The sequence below is a fragment of the Triturus cristatus genome, chromosome 12 (genome assembly GCF_964204655.1).
Source record: "Triturus cristatus chromosome 12, aTriCri1.1, whole genome shotgun sequence".
NCBI lineage: Eukaryota > Metazoa > Chordata > Amphibia > Caudata > Salamandridae > Triturus > Triturus cristatus.
In genome coordinates, this window is record NC_140595.1 from 608,005,347 (window position 1) to 608,023,174 (window position 17,828).

The window sequence follows — 17,828 nt, forward strand, 5'->3', positions numbered from 1 at the left end:
GATATTGCACTCATTTCACTTCTTGGTGTAAAGAAGGAGCTGCATGACTCACTGACGCGCCACTGCCGAAATAAATGTGATATTTATTGCACGGTGCACTCGCACATATACTGTCCAGGTTACCAACCCACCTGCTTGTGGGTGTCTTACAGGCACACTTTACAGCATAGGACTATACATAAGAAACAGCCCTGGCCGGTGCACTAATGTGCACACTGCACAGTTCTTTGCTGGAGGTATGTTGGCCAAAAGACTGCTATATGCATTTTGCTGTAAAGAAACACTGCATATATATCGATTACTGTGATCTTGCTCCCTTTAACAATGAACTGTTTTGGGTAAAAAAAATAAAATGCTAATTGTTGTACAGTGCTCTGATGCCTTTGAGGCCCGCGCATGCTGTGGAAAACCATAAAAATGTACTTAAAGAAAGGGGGAGCGGGGGAAGGGAGGGTAGCACAGACCCCCACCCCACAAGCAGGGCAATAGTTAACCTGAATGTCAACAGGGCGGTACCAAGAGCCATCACTCAGTACAGGCGCGGGCATTACAAGCCCGCAGCAGAGCCCGGGAGGGAGACTCTGCTCGGAGCCTTGAAAGGGACGTTTTGAAGCAATAAATAGAAATTAGCCCTGGAGTGGACACATTACACCGACACAGCAAGGCGCAGAGTCAAGTTTCACCAATTTTTTTTATTGTTTAATTAAAACATTTAGATTTTGCATGGGGGAACCGTGGATACAGCAGACATAAAGATTGTGTACTCTGAAAGGAGATGCATTGTTTTAGGAAAAGAGCTGGCGTGTGTCAAATAAAATATTATCCGGAGTGTTCAGAAAATAAATACGCTATTAAACAAGCATTGGCCGCGCGGCACTAATAGTAACGCCGCGCGGCCGTAAAAGCGAAAGTCATCGCGATCACTCGGAAAGCGAAAGTGATCGCGATGGGATGCGCGCGCAGCAGCGGGGGGTGGGGTATGGTGCTGAAGGCTGGCGCAGGATGGCTGGGCGAGAAGGGAGGGGGAAATGCGGGGAGCAGCTCTGCGCGTGCACGTCATCGTGCACTGACGCTTGTAGCCAGCACAAAAATGTGGGCAGCACTTTCCAAACCCACCTCCTAAATGTCTCGTCAGACCAGCGCATGCGCTGGGTCAGGCGAGACCTAAAAAATTATGCTTTTATAATATGAGCCGCCAGCTTTTCCATAAAACCTTATACCTAAAAGCTTATCGACTTTCCTGTACAACATAACAGATTTTGGTTTGTAGTGCTCTTCTGGCCATACTGGGAAGATTAGGTAGAAGATCCCTGCTATAAGTTAGCACTGAAGAGTAGTGGAGTTTTTAGGTTCAGATTTCTAAGCACTTATTTCCTCGTATACTGGCATGAGCATTTTTTGGGTAATGAACTGAAGTTTTTGCATTCCAAATGTGGTCTGAAACAGACTTATTTTGTTTAAGCATAGTGATGCTAGCAAGACATTGCAAACAGTAAATATTAATATTTCCAACAAATACCAATGGCCTGAAGGTGGAGAAAGTTCTTTAAACCATCATCAATACATGTTGTACAGATCAGGATACAGGGCTTAGATTACCTTCATTTGCTTGAAAGGTGCAACACTTCGTTGTAATAATTATTTTTTGTGTGTCAAAAATGTATTGATACCATGGCGATTTCGCAGTTTGCCTCATCAGTTATGGACCGTAAAGTCTGTGTTACTGTATGATTCAAGAGTTGTGCATCATGGGTAACAGCTCCAGTGCAAGGAGAGCACATTGACCTATTGCCCTACTAGAAATTTGTGTTCCGTTTGTCGCTGCAAAGATGAAGCATCAATATACAAAAAAAAATGACTGCTAAGTTTCTTCGTTTCATTTTAGTTTCACCAATTCTGATGGCCGCTGTCCGGGGATTCTGAGCCCTGAGCGCTTTACTGCCGGCACTTACAAATTGCGATTTGAAACAGGAGAATTTTGGAAACAGTTGGAGCAGACCAGCTTCTACCCCTATGTGGAGGTATTTCAGTCAATATTTTTTGGAAACGTATGTTAGTTGTATGCGGTTATAACGTTGTACCAGCGCACTGAGATGAACAAAAAACATGCTTTCTTGCTTCACAGTGGTGCTGTTAATAGCTTTATTTACAGTGTTGTAAAGCTCTGTACATATGCTTCTGGGCTTGAGGTCTCCCATTATGCACTAATGACTCGACAACAAAACACACAGTTTTGAATAAAATACAGCTCACATTACATCATGTACAAATCCATATAACTGGCAAAGATGCTTCGTGGATTAACTAGCATCTGAAGCCAAGCAATGAACGAAACAGCAGTATCTTTTGCACATAGTACTTCACATTCATCCGTAACAGGATCTAATAAGCCATTTTCCAACATTATCCCTCATTAATAAACAATACTTTAGTCTTCTCCAACCTTGCCAGCTAATATTCAGTTAAGCCCTAAACTAAACATTACAAAACACATCGAATTCACATATCTCTAAGTAATCACAGAAAAGAGGTGTAATCAAACTGTTAATACAGGCGCGTTTTGGAGGCAACCCTTATTAGCCCCCAGGTATGCATACTTCATGGCCGAATTCTATTATTAAGGAGAGTAGTGCCACGTTGCCCCCACCCCCTTGTGTCCCCCAAGCCTTAATAGGCCCCAGGGATCCCATCCCCATTGTTGAATTCTAAGGAAAGGAGGGTATACGCCCCCCCTCCCGAGCCTTATTAAGCCCCAGGAACCCCATCCTCTGGAACAACAGATCGGGGCACCCACAGACCAAGTTGTGGGCCGCAGTATAGAGCCACAGGGTGCGGCGGCCCCAGTCGGCTCCCTGCATAGTTTGGAAGCCAGCATTGCTCCTGCCTTGATTGAGCCACTCTCTTTGCATGCTTCCTGTGGGTGAGAGCAGTGTCTGTTTCTCTGCCTGCAGGAGTACAGGCAGGGAAACAGAAGTTTGCTCCCAGCCAGTGGGAGCATGGAGCATGTATAAATCTCCTGATGGCTAGAAGCAACACGCCTTCCTTGCCAGTGCTGCTGCAGCTGGGTAAGGTATGTTTGCTCCCGTCTGGTAGAAGATTTAAAATCACATGAAACTACTCAGTCCCAGAGGTGAGCTTCACGGGACAGAGTACTTATGCAAACTCCAGGGGTTGGGGTGTGTGAGGATCAGTCCTGGGGGATAGGGTCTCCGGGGCCTACAAAGGCTCGGGGAGGGGGACTGCGCAGCCCTCTTCCTCTTTTCCCAGATTTCAGCTCCAGGGGATGGGGGTCCCCAGTGCCATGCGCCTCCCTCCCCTAACTTAATGTACACGGCCCTGGTGCCCCTACTGATATATATTTTTTTAAATTGTGGGTCACCACTTCGTTTTTTGCCGAGATTGTGTGGGAGTCTCACAAGGTCTGAGCCTACCACTCCTTTTAACCTGGCTTTCTGTCCTAAAAAATCCCCCTCAGAGCCATCAACAGTAAAATCAGGGTTGGCTGCAAAGATTTCGAATACAACAGTGTCGCAGCCAACGGTGACTACGACCACCACGACTCGGACATCGGCAAAGACACCATTGTTGATGGCAAGAACACCGACAAGTAAGCCGCCAACATTTCAGTTAACAACTGACCTGACAACTACATCATCAATGGTGCCTCAGACAACAGATAAACCAACTCGAGAAAGTTTGCAGCCAAAGCACACTTCACCTAGCAAGGTGTTTCTTCTTCCGCAAAGCCATCTATTAGATGTAGGGGACAGTCCATTTGGAGTTGCCCACTGTCTCTCGGAGCTTAATGTTAAATATCAGGAGGAGGATGAGAAGAACTACTATGAGCATTTCTATAAACCAAGTCAGCAGTACATAAAGCAGTGGTCTTCAAACTATCCTGCTTTGAGCCCCCCCTTAAGCAAAATGTTTTGATGTCGGGCCCCTGCTAAAACTTCATGGCAAGACTTCGGGAAGCAGAAGAGGCGGGGCTTATGAGATCATTTTCAGGGGTGCTCTTTTTGGCTCATAATCAACAATAAATGGAAAAGTGCAAATACATCAAAAGAAAACAAAATTTGACCAAGAAACATTTCTCCCCATAATTGGGGTGATTTGAGCCCCTCGCACTCCTCTTCCTTAGTGCAACTTCAAGTGTTGCACTAATGACAGCTACGTAACTGAGTAGTTATCTCCTCTGTATCTTAGGCTCATGCCCCACTATACCTGGCCATCACTCCAATCTTGAAACAGACTTGAAATGAGCCCCCATATGTTGTCTGCCTCTTTACAGCAAGGGTGCCCTCAGAACTAATGCTAGCTAGGATAATAAGCCTCCATGCCTCTTTTGTAAAGTAATACAGTCATAACTGTAATGCAGTGGACGCCTCACAGTCCTGGACCCCAGTGGCACTGTACCTGCCTCAATAATGAGAGCTACCGCCCTTTGAAGCAGGCAGTCTCCTCTGCCACTTGTTAAAAAATGGGCCTCCATCTGGTTCCATCCTCACTGTGTCATTTCTCTGAGGCCTAAGATAAGGTGTTTCCTCTGCTTCAGTTTTGCCCTCTCTTTGGCCATTGTTCCGAAGGTCAAAGCAAAACGGGTACAGGATGGGTGTACTGTGCCCTAGTGCAAGCTAGGAAGAATAGTAAAACAACCATAATTGGGGTTTAGTTGGGACATCACATCCTTGGGCCCCAGTTCCACTAAACATGCAGCACCATTGGTATGTATTTCACTGCCTACTCTAGGCCATCGCTCCTAGGCCTGAGGACCAAAACAGGCGGTCTGTCCCTTTGTCTTAGAAAACAGGGGAAAGCCCCACATTTTGGCCCCTGTTGCTTGGGAATTGTTACCAGCACAGCTCGAGAGACCTGCACCCCAATTCCAGCAAGGAATATGGCTACCCAACCCCCTTTTTGCTGCTAACAACCATATTTGGAGTGTTGTGCACCTTCACACAACTACACCAGCCCCACTAAAACTGCTGCACTATTGGTAGTGCTGGTCAATTAAAAAACACAATACCCTGACTAGCCTACAGCCTTCCTCAGGACATCTCTCTAAGGAAGTGGTCTCTGTCCATTTGTAAATGAAACAAGCATTGTAAATGCAATAGGTCTTGCCTTTGTTGGAGTTGGAGCTATTGGCATTGTAAATAGCAATGTTTTGTACTTGTGCAGTAGGTCTTGTATTTGATGGAGCTATTGACATTGTAAATGGCAATGTTTTTTATGTATCCTCGGGGTTTTATATAGCTAGAACTTAACACAAAGGTATCAGAGCGCATTAGATGACTCGCAATAAAGGAAATAACCTTTGGGGAGAGGCAAGAACGCTGACAATTTTGTTCGGAGGTGCCTAAAATAAGTTATAATACCATACTTACAGGCATGGTTCAAAAGTGTATACATAAACAAGAAATGTCCAGAGCTGAGAGCAGGTAGGCAACCAGGATTACACGTTGCTTTTGGCTCACATGTTCAGCCTCTCTTACTTTCTCTTCATCTTTCTGGTTTAGCTCCTTTTTACTGTTCCGTAAACTTGCCCCTTCATTCATACTGTCGGTGAGGGTGTAGTCCGATGCTAAGCATTTGCAATGCAATAGGGCTCGCATTTACGCAAGACCTATTCTTTTGCAAATGGTAGGCATTACGACAAGATGGGGTGGGGGGGCAGCACAGATAACATGAGTGCGAAGGCACGGTAGGCATCACAACAACAGGAGGTATGGCGGGTGGGGTTATTTGAAGCCCTGAAACTGCAGTAGATACCCCCTGATCTGTTTGCTGGTACGCTTGCTAGACATTAAATATCAAGGTGCAGCCTCGGAGGCCCTCTGGAAGTTGTAGTCCTAAACAGGCAGCCCGCTAGCAAGAGGCATGTGTCTGAGGACTACAACCCCTATCCATGCAGAAAAGCCTGCATCACTGCTCGCCTCCCCACAGAGAACAGTCCCTAGTGACGCCAGTGCTGAGAGACACCAGACTTACTTTTTTGACACGCCTAATATAGAAGCATTGGCAAAGGCATCGCCCAGACAAGCCTGCAATTTATAAAAAAAAATTGTAAACATGTAACAGACATTAAAAGGCATCACAACAACATGAGAGACGGCGGGGAGGGGGGTCATTTGAAGACCCGGACAACACTTGATCTCAAACAGTACAAAAAAACAAGAGGGGGGGGCAGCATAGATGACAGGAGTCCATTTCACTGTGGAAAGTGGGCCGATATAAAAGTTTTCCCATGGCTGCTTAACCCCCTCCTGGTCTTTTCTTGTGTCATTTCAGACTTTCTTCTTGCAACAAGCATTCTGGTATTCATGTTAAGCAATTAATACATATTTCACGTGTTATTAGGGTCCACAAAGAATGCTGTGTACTCGCTATGCTGAGACTTGCATGCTATACAATTATGTACATCTGTTTTATGTGCACCATAACGTTCAGCGCCTGGTTACAGTGAAAGTATACATGGAAACAAGGTGGTAACATGATTTGGTTGTGACATGACTTCCATTCATTGACACCACAGGCGTCAACATGCAATTCACACAACTTCCAACCCTGGCATGCGGAAAGCGAACTACGCATGCATTCAACCGCGTTACTTTTTCAACGGCTGGGCATCTACGTGTACACTATCGAAAGAGAACTCCTTTCATCACAATGTACGTAATATGATTAAATATATAATTCTTGCACCACACTGCTGCTTCAACAGTACTGTCGCACTACTCCCACACCAACCCAGCAGTATCGCACCGTCCCGTCCTTTCAACGCACTAGTGCAGGTTCGGCTGTTACACACCTCTCTGAAAACGTCCCGTTCCTTCATTCAGAGAGCACAACCCTGGCTGGCATCTTTCAGTGAAGGTTTAGTGTTTCTTGGTTTCATAAAATAAACGCATGCCATCGAGTTGGCCACAGAAAGCACAACGGGTGTTGTGTGCTCTTAAAAGGGCACCGAGAGTGCGGGCTCGGTACACAGCAGACAATAGTTGGGGTTAGTTCTGCACATCGCAGAGGAACGAGACCCCGCGTTCTGCAGCTCAGCCTTGACAAAGTGAGCCCCTGGCTTCCTTTCTCAAGCACCCCCCGATCAGGACTGGGCTACTGGCAGCCCTCTACCCCTCTTTGTGGGGGCGAATAGACAAACAAAGTAGCCTCCTCCCCTGTACCCCCACAGCGCATGAGGTCAAAGCTTTTGTTTTTACAGAAACGGATCTGTGCCAAGTGTCAGCCACAGTTTGTGAGGGAACTGCTGGTGTGAGCACAAAGAAGAGGATTCAAAATGGCTGCCCCCTTTTTTGGGGCATCGTCAATTATATGGAGCAAAATGGGGTTTGCGGGTGATGTAATGGGCTCTGTGAAAATGTATACAAAGAGTCAAGACTACATAAACGGAGAGCTGTGGAGGTTTGAAGGGAAAACTACACCAATACCCTTTGACACACAAGCAGCACTGGATTCGGAATGTGTAAACCTCACACTGTAAAGAAACACGCCTAATGTGTACTTAAACTCTGCGCACAACACCGAACACATGCAATATTAATAATAATAAAACAAGCATACATGTCACTCATAAGAGGGCAGGCGGTGTATGGGTGCAACAGAAACTGAGGGCGTATGCGTGGATGCCTAGATTTACGTGGAACACGCGCCTTTCCCTCTGAGGAAAAGACCGCCAATGACCGGAATAACGCCAGTCGAGTCAGATAAGTGTGTCGAGCATAGCTGAAGTGTCAATATGGTAGATCCTGAGGTCTTGACTGAGTTCAGAAAACGTCAAGAAAGCTTTCGCCCTCAGCCTGCTATTTCATACTGGTCCCCAGAAACCAATGGAGGCATTACGGGACGATAAACCACGTTGGCCGTCACTTAGTCTTACAAATAAATGTAACATCTGAACATCGTCTACTTCGATCCAATAACAAGCAATGGCAATCATTTTGGCTTTGCCAAAGTTTGTTTATCATAGTTCCTGTAAAACTTAACTGCTGTGAAAGCTGACAAACCTTGATCCTGTCTCCCTTTTGGACGGCCCATCCGGCTGGGTCGTTAGCTTCACGGCTGTCGTGAAGGAATTTGTTATCTCAAGGGGGCGTGTAAGTGTGAACACATCTGTTTCACTCAGCCGCTTGTTTATATTTGCATAACGCAATGCAAAAAATAAACACGCGGCTGAGTGAAACAGATGTGTTCACACTTGCACGCCCCCTTGAGATAAGAAATTTCTTCATGACAGCCGAAAAGCAGACGATCCAGTCCGGATGGGCCGGACAAAAAGGAGAAAGGGAGGTAACCAAGAAGCATCCTTTTCAATGGGAAGCCAGCATTTATCATAAACGCTGACGCGACCCAATGAAAAGGATGGGCCGGGCTTCTAGTCCCCCTCTGAAATCTCCTCTCCCACAATATGTCTCACAGAGCGAGCAGTGCATGCACGCTGCAACGCTAGGCGAGACCTAAAATATGTGTCCCCATAGCACCCCATTCATTGGGCCATCACTTACTTAATAGGAATGTGAATGTGTGCAGTTGTCTACTCGCCAAAAGTAAAGGCTGGCTGGGAGCAAATATAGGGTTTCATTTTTGGAGTAAATTGAAGATTCATGGTGACAGTTTTATTATTTTTTAGAGGAAGTGTAAAGGTGCGAGTTTTGTGAAGTGTCTTTTTTATGGACTTATTAAAGTGTTTGCACCAGGTACTTATTACTAATGAGTATTTTTTGAAAGTGCCTGTTTTACCTAAAACATGAAATCATTTTGTGGTAGTCCATCATACTGTGGGTGATACAATTTAAAAATAATGACAAACATAGTCATGATTCTTTTTGTTACAGGCTAGGGACCTCATAGCACTATAAATACATGTCCCTATTCTGAGCTGCGCAAACCAGGATTCAAATCTGTGGTTCTCTAGTCTCTCAAACAGACATCACCAATTATTGAATTAACCAATTGAGGTTTCAGAACCTACTAGAGAACACTTCCAATTAATTAGTTTGATTGATGTTTACTTTTAATTTAAAATGCATGCATTATTTGATAGGAAGTGGCCTGAAGGTGAACAAACACAACGAAATATTTATAGACTATTTAGTTGTTTTTAGCTACATCCTTAACCTTGCAACTACAGTGTTCAGGATCCCAGTTGTCAAACCTTTTTGTGTTTTTTTAGTTTTTTTTTAGCAACAATCCCTGAATTGTTAATGGTGAACTTGTGGTGCCTCTGCATGAGAGTGAAACTGATGGTCTAAACAATGGCAGCGGTTCTTGTAAATGAAGGCTGCCTGGAAACGCTAAACAGCACTTCTGTAGTAGGGGATCTCTGTGTATAGTCATAATCTATGAATAGTCCCGCCCATGTGCGGGGACCCCGGAGCAATCAAAAATATCTCTTAAGCTGTCCCGCATTTGCAAACCTGCAAAGACACTTAAGAGACAGACAAAATAATACAGCCTAATTACAACAAGGCTGCACTGGCCAGCACTTCCTCTGAAGTGAACACAAAAAGCCAAAATAAAGTTTAAATGTCATTTTTATTCACATCTGACATCCTCCTTTATTATCACACACTCCCTTCACCAAAATCCCTTTAAACAATAGAGAGGAAGGGGTGGACAGACAAGCCCTATAGGCTGTCATTATGTGTCTGCTAAAGGGATACCGTGCCTTTAAGAAACTCTCCAGAGACCCCCGGTATCCCAGGATGCACAGCCAACACAAGTTACTTTCAGTTCTTTTTTCCGGCTCCTGCTAGCAGGACCCTGGAGCTTGAGCTCTACCCTTTTGGGTGGTTTATTGGATAAAATTAGGATTTTTTGGATAAATAGTGTTTTCATTCGACGTCTAGAGCCTTTGTCTACTACTGCCTGCAATCTGGAGCAGTTTTGGCCCACTCTTAGCATGGCTTTGTTCGATAAATGCCCTGAGTGTGGGAGGAAAAAGGCCAAGACGGACCCACATGATGTTTGTATCCTCTGCTTGTCGTCCTCACATGTCCCAGCTACATGTGCCATCTGTAAAACCTTTTCAAAAAGGACCCTGAGGGACAGGGAGAAGATTCGCCTTCAGGGACAGGAGCAGCAGAGGGCCGGTGGGTCTTCGGGGCATGGAGGATCTCATTCCCCCTCCTCCGCCCATGCTTCAGCCCCTGGAGGGACCTCCGGGCAGAGCAGGGAGCAGAAACGGCGCCTACCGGCTGGTAGGTCGCGTTCGACGTCGAAGGCGACGACGTCAACGGCGAAGGAGAAGGCACCGGTATGTTCGCCGTCGATCCAGGGCTCTGGGTCGCGGCAGCCTCGGCGTTCGACGTCGAGAGAGGGGCCGGCGAGACCCGGGACCGGGTCGCCGTCGAAGGTGTCGCGGTCGACGTCGACACCCCATCGACGTCGTACCGAGCCCCATGGAAGAATTCACTCGCCGCCTTCGCCGTCGACCCATGGCTCGACGCTGACGGAGTCGACGCCGAGACCCCGGCGCCTGCCGTCCAGGCGGAGAAGATCGCCGTCGAGGCACGGGTCGCCGTCGAGGCACGGGTCGCCGTCGAGGCACGGGTCGCCGTCGAGGCACAGGTCGCCGTCGAGGCACAGGTCGCCGTCGAGGCACCGGAAGTCGACGTCGAGGCACCGGAAGTCGACGTCGAGGCACCAGAAGTCGTCGTCGAGGCACCAGAAGTCGACGTCGAGGCAGAAGTCGAGACATCGTTCGACGTCGAGGAGGCATGGTTCGACGTCAAGGAGGCATGGTTCGAGAGGGCGCTCGACTTCGAGACGGCGTTCGGCGTCGAGGGGGCGCCGACCGGCAAAGAGACGCCGGACGAGGTCGACGTACAGTTCGACGTCGAGGACATCGGGGAACACGTCCTCAGTGATTACGATCTCCAGTCGGGGATCTGGGAGACGAGGACGTTCCCCGTCGTTTGCTTCAACACGGGACAAGCCCGCCAAGAAGAGAAGAGTGGCCGAGAGCCCGGACAGTGCTGGTGCGGGTTCTCCTGCAAGGAGTGATGGGGCTTCGGAGCATCTGTCCCCGCTGCGTCCTCAGCAGCCGCCTATGCCGCCTGCGCCTGCCCTTCCGTCGGCTCCTCTGCCAGCGCCTGTTCTTCCTCCTCCGCCTCCACCTCTTCCGCTGCCTCTGCCCGCGCCTCAGCGGCCTGCATCTCCACCGCAGCCACTGCCTCCGCCCCCGAGGGCTCCCCACAGGCAGAGATCTCGCTCTCGTCCTCGCAGGCGATCACGGAGTAGGCGCAGATCGTCCACTTGCTCTGGACATGGACGACGGAGGTATCGGTCTCGTTCCAGAGGCTCAAGGGGCACGGACTCTTCTGGGGCTGGACGGTTTTCTCCCTCACTGTCGGAGACGCCTCCTACCCGCGTCTCTCCAGTGGATGACATTGCCACTTTCCAGGAGGTGCTGATGAGGGGGGCGGCAAAGTTGGGAATATCAGTAACAACCCCGATTCCCACTACCTCTGTGATCTTTGAGACTTTGCACAAGGCTCATCTGTCGCGCCCCCTCCTCCCATTGGTTCCGGGGTTGGAGGAACCTGCAATGGAGGTGTTCTTGACGCCAGCCGTGGTGAAACCGGCTCCCTCGAGACTGCAGAAAAAGTACAGGGCCCCTGACTCTGACCCGGCGTTCCTCAGGGTGGATCCTCCCCCGGACTCTGTCATTGTGGCGGCGGCTCGTAAACAACACTCTACGACACCTTCGTCCACGGCTCCTCCGGATAAGGAGAGTCGCAAGATGGACTCCTTGGGGAGGAGGATGTGCTCCACGTCGGCCACTTCTATGAAGGCCGCTAGCGCCTCCGCTCTGTTGGGTCGCTATGACCGGTCTCTTTGGGACTCCCTGCAACAGTTCGCTGCCTCCCTGCCTAGAGATAAGAGGGAGGACTTTCAGGAGGTGCTGAACGAGGGCATGATGGTCTCTAACCAGATCATCAGTGCGGCGGGGGATATATCGTTGCTGGCGGCCCATGGGTACTGCCACGGCATACACATGAGGAGGCATTCCTGGATGCGGCTGGCACCGCTCAAGCCTGAAGCACAGCAGAAGATCGCCAATTTGCCGTTCTCCGGCACGACGCTGTTCGGGTCTCATGCGGATGACGAGATGGCCCGCATGAAGGCCGAGGCGGAAACCCTGAAAGCAGTGGGGCTGGAGAGGCCCAAGGAGCAGAGGAGGTCCTTCCGCTCCTCTGGCAGGCGCTATTCCACGCAAAGAGGTCAGGGGCGTCAGTCGGGCCACCACCAACAGCCCCAGAAACAACAACAGTTCCCGAGGCAGTCCTTTCAGAAGCGCCAGAGGGGCAGAGGACAGCATCAGTCCTCGTCGGGGAACAAAGGCCCGGCCGGGTCGAAGCCCTGAAGGGTCACCTCCCCCTCATCCGTTACCCGCTCCGGTGGGGGGAAGTATTCAACACTACCTGGCAGAGTGGAGGACAATAACTCAGGACAAGTGGGTGCTGAATATTGTTTGCAATGGTTACTGTCTTCGTTTCACCAGTCCGCCTCCACAGATTCCACCAGTGCGCTCCCCCTACATGGTGCGGGAGCTCCAGCGGGAGGCGGACGTTCTGTTAAAAAAGAGGGCGATAGAAGCGGTTCCTTTGAAGCAAAAAGGAAAAGGTCTCTACTCATGGTTCTTTCTCGTAAGAAAAAAGGACAAGAACGAGTTCAGGCCTATTCTGGATCTGCGTCAAGCAAACAGGTGCATCCGCAGAGAAAAGTTCCGTATGTTGTCCCTGCATCAGATTTACCCTCAGTTGCATCGAGGAGACTGGCTGTGCGCCATAGATCTGTAGGACGCTTACTTTCATGTGCCGATCGCACCAAAGCATCGCAAGTTCCTGAGGTTTCTGGTAGGCAACAACCATTACCAGTATTCAGTACTCCCGTTTGGCCTGAAGTCTGCACCACGGACGTTCTCCAAGTGCATGGCAGTGGTCGCGGCACACCTGCGGGAGAACAAGGTGTTTGTGTATCCATACCTGGACGATTGGTTGATCAAAGCGTCCACGTACCAGGAAGCCCAGTGCCATTTCAACGGGACGGCGGCCTTGCTTCATCGTCTGGGGCTGCACATCAACATGACGAAGTCAGTGCCGGTCCCTGTGCAGTGTCTCCAGTACTTGGGGGCTTCAGTCAATACTTTGACCGCAAGCGTGTGTCCTTCGGAGGAGAGACGCTTATCGATCCGTGGGAAGGCTCGGCATCTCATCTCAGCCTGCTCTCCTACAGTGAGGACGGTGTCTTCCTTGCTGGGGTCGATGGCTTCTTGCATCTTTCTCACCCCCAATGCACGTCTGCATATGAGGCCCCTACAGGAATGTCTGGAGGACCAATGGGACCAGAGGCGAGGGCGTTGGGAGGACAAGATCCAGCTGTCTCAACACGCTCGGCAGTCTCTGAAATGGTGGTGTGCCCCAGAGAATGTCTGCAGGGGGACTCCTTTTCACAAGGATATTCCGGTCCAGACCATAGTGACCGATGCGTCTCTCCAGGGATGGGGAGCGCATTCGGGCCCTCTTCAGATTCAGGGGATATGGTCGCAGATGGAGACGACTTACCATATCAACTTTTTGGAACTCAGAGCAGTACACTTGGCCTTGAAGGCGTTCCATCCCTCCTTCAGGACGAACTCCCTGCTGGTTCAGACGGACAATACTACGACCATGTATTACCTCAACAAGCAGGGGGGCTCACGTTCCCGCACCCTGTCTCGGGAGGCACAGGCGATCTGGAACTGGCTGGTGGCCAGGAACCTGATGATCACGGCGACCCATCTGCCGGGGGTGCAGAATGCCCAAGCAGACGCGCTCAGCAGGCTCGTCCAAGAGAACCACGAGTGGGTACTAAACGACGACGTGCTAAAAGACGTCTTCGCAGAGTGGGGCACTCCGGATATAGATCTGTTCGCTACGGCAGAAAACAGCCAATGCCGCGACTTCGCGTCCAGGTACTACCAACCAGGGACGCTGGGGAATGCCCTATGGATCAGCTGGTCCAACAGCTTTCTCTACGCCTTTCCACCCATTCCCCTGATCCCGGCGGTACTGATCAAGCTGTCGCAATCCAGGTCCAGGATGATCTTGATTGCTCCGGAGTGGCCGAGGCAATGGTGGTTCACCGACCTTCTTCATCGGTCTGTTCTCCCACACAAGCGCCTGCCGTGTCGGCCAGACCTTCTCACGAAGTTCGGAGGACAGATGGTTCACCCCAATCTCTCGTCCTTGAGTTTGGCAGCATGGCTCCTGAGCTAGTGCAATATGGACATTTGAACCTGCCTCAGGACTGTATGGAGATTTTGAGAGAGGCAAAGAGACCGTCTACAAGGACTTATTATGCCTATAAGTGGAAGAGATTCTGCTTATGGTGCAAGGCAAAGGACATTGACCCTACATCCTGTAAAGAAGATGTTATTTTGCCTTATCTGCTGCAGTTGGCTCAGTCTGGGCTTAATTTTCAATCTCTTAAGGTTCATCTCGCAGCTTTGACTGCGTATAGGAAAGGCCCTTCTCAAACCTCATTTTTTCGAATCCCTGTAATTAAGGATTTTTTGGAGGGTTTGCGTAAGGTGTTTCCCCCTGTTAGAAGACCTTCTCCACCATGGGAATTGAATGTGGTGTTATCTAGATTGATGAGGGAGCCTTTTGAGCCTATCCATAAGGCTTCTTTACAGCATTTGTCTTGGAAGGCGGCCTTCCTTGTGGCCATTACATCGGCCAGAAGGGTGAGTGAGATTCAGGCTCTGTGTTGTCAAGAGCCGTATACTGTTTTCCATGCTTCTAAAGTAGTGATGCGTACCCATCCTAAATTTTTGCCTAAGGTGATATCAGATTTCCATGTAAATCAAATGATAACTTTGCCTACGTTTTTTCAGCATCCCTCCTCTCCGGCGGAGAGGTCTCTGCATTCACTTGATGTACGTAGGGTACTGAAATTCTATCTGGATAAGACAAAAGATATCCGCAGGTCGGATCAACTGTTTGTGAATTATGGTTCGGTAAGAACTGGTTTAGCTACCTCAAAACAGTCCATTTCCAGATGGATTGTTTCCTGTATTCAGCTTTGTTACCAAAAAGCGAATAAAACATTGGGGGGTAAGCCTACGGCACATTCGACTAGAGGCAAGGCTGCGACTACAGCTTTGCTTAGGAATGTTCCTATTGCTGACATTTGTAAGGCTGCCACCTGGAAGTCGGTCCATACGTTTACGAAGCATTACTGCCTGGATTCTGATGCTAGGGCAGATGCGCAGGGTTGGACAGGCTTCGCTGAGGAATTTGTTTGCACAGTGATTTGTTGGTGTTTGGGCTTACTCCACCGCTGCTTGTTGGTTGGGATGGGCTTGCCATTCTATTCATAGATTATGACTATACACAGAGATCCCCTACTACAGAAGGAGTAGTTTCTTACCTGTAACTCCAGTTCTGTAGTAGGGGTATCTCTGTTATAGTCATAAGCGACCCTCCCTCCTCCCCGGTGGAGTAAACTGATAGTATCAGGCCTGTTGTTATACACCTTCAAAAAGAACTGAAAGTAACTTGTGTTGGCTGTGCATCCTGGGATACCGGGGGTCTCTGGAGAGTTTCTTAAAGGCACGGTATCCCTTTAGCAGACACATAATGACAGCCTATAGGGCTTGTCTGTCCACCCCTTCCTCTCTATTGTTTAAAGGGATTTTGGTGAAGGGAGTGTGTGATAATAAAGGAGGATGTCAGATGTGAATAAAAATGACATTTAAACTTTATTTTGGCTTTTTGTGTTCACTTCAGAGGAAGTGCTGGCCAGTGCAGCCTTGTTGTAATTAGGCTGTATTATTTTGTCTGTCTCTTAAGTGTCTTTGCAGGTTTGCAAATGCGGGACAGCTTAAGAGATATTTTTGATTGCTCCGGGGTCCCCGCACATGGGCGGGACTATTCATAGATTATGACTATAACAGAGATACCCCTACTACAGAACTGGAGTTACAGGTAAGAAACTACTCCTTCCAGGCTGTCTTCATTTACAAGTGTTTACTGAGCCATATGCGCCCCCTGGGAATGCAGCCACGGACCCCCAAGGGGGCGCGCCCCACAGTTCGAATACCTCTGACATGAAGGAACCTAAGCAATATGTGGAGCATTTTCAACATATCGCTCAACTACCATCTCAAGAGGGTGTGATTCAGGTTCTGATAGCCCTAGTTCAAGACCTTCATGGAATGTTACAGGACTATTATAAATGATTCCTAGAACCCGCAAGGTCAACTTCTCCGATATGTCCACTTCAGCCTCCACCACCGAGAACCCCTAGTCCTATGCCACCACCTACAACTCCTAAAATTACTCCGGTGTCTAACATTGCAATGCCTCCTGTGGACAATCCATCTTCCTCGAATGAGGACAGGGAGGAAGGGGAAATCCCGGATACTCCATCTACCCCCAACGAATGGGATGATTATCTTATTCCAACACCTTCTCCACCTGCACCGCAACTGGTGGACTCCCCATTGGATGATATCAAAGGCTTCCATAGTCTTGAGAGAGCAGAACAACTATTTCAATTGCCTCCAAAGATTAAGCAATCAAATTGCTTCTTGTATGATTTGAAGGAACCCACAAAAAATCTATTTGTGCAATCCCAATAATGGATTATATTTTGCAGGAAGACATAAAGATGTTGAGAATTCCTGCCACAGTATCAGCTGTCCTGCCAAAGATTGATAAAAAATACAAGGCACCTGAAGATCCGCCTGCATGTCAGGTTGGAAACCCAAAGCAGGATTCTATGGTGACAGACGGCCCAGCGCCGGTCAAAGAATCCTTCAACACCAATATCAACCTGCTAGATCGCCCACAGCAGCTGCTTACTGTTGGAAGGCGTTCCCCGGGGAGGCTGCGGAATACGTTCCTGACCACCCGGAGGCCCACCTTTCCCAGAGTTAGGCCGAGCAAGAGCGGGGAGGCCCTTCCTGGAAGGGTCTCGTACCTAGGATCACACACGCTGCTCTTACTCTCTTCGGATAGAGGGACACCACACAGTAATTCTTTGCAAGACAATAGACTTTATCGTTAGTTGTCAGGGATCTTTATGATCCGGAAGGCAGGAGCAGAATTAGTGCCACAAGCGGCAGCGATCTCGTGATGAGGGGTAAGGGGTAGCGGGACAGTCTTTGAATCAGCGTCTCTGCAGAGTATCCGGCGCACAGCTCTCAATCCTCGAGCTGAGGGGATGTTGCTTCTCTCGGCAATCTCTGCCGATTCTCTTGGAGGAGCGGGCCGCGAGTCACTCAGCAGGCACCGGAGGTTCGTAGTTCGGGGAGCCGCGACGGCGTCAGCAGGGCTCAGATGGTTCAGAGTTCGGGGAGCCGCGACAGCGTCAGCAGGGCTCAGATGGTTCGGAGTTCGGGGAGCCGCGACAGCGTCAGCAAGGCTCAGATGGTTCAGAGTTCGGGGAGCCGCGACAGCGTCAGCAGGGCTCAGATGGTTCGGAGTTCGGGGAGCCGCGACAGCGTCAGTAGGGCTCAGAAGGTTCAGAGTTCTTCGGTTCGGGGAGCGATCGAGCCGCGACCAGGTCAGCAGGCTCTCGTCAGTCCAGATCTTCTCTGCCTCCCGTCCCTTCCGCACCCCCTGTTATACTTCCCCTCCTCTTTGAAGTCCGAAGTCCTCGCCGAGAGGGGTCTGGGTGCCTGGGGTGGTGTGTCGGGGCTTCCTGTCGCTCGGCCCTTTGATCTGTTCAGGTGGGTCCGGGAGGGACTCCAGACGCCCAGCAGGCGAGGCGGCCGCTCACCGGGGGCCTGGTGGTCGATCGAAACCTCCCTCGGGGAAGAG

General features: G+C 49.4%; 1 protein-coding gene across 5 annotated transcripts in view; it reads left to right on the plus strand.

The window, feature by feature from the left end:
- Positions 1-17,828, plus strand: part of LOC146776373 (5-hydroxyisourate hydrolase-like) — a 341,771-nt gene that overhangs the window by 282,744 nt on the left and 41,199 nt on the right. For all 5 annotated transcript variants that reach the window (XM_085639327.1, XM_085639328.1, XM_085639330.1 and 2 more), the window contains one exon: positions 1,886-2,021. In XM_085639327.1, coding sequence (XP_085495453.1) covers positions 1,886-2,021 — 136 coding nt within the window. The remainder of the gene's footprint in view (positions 1-1,885; positions 2,022-17,828) is intronic.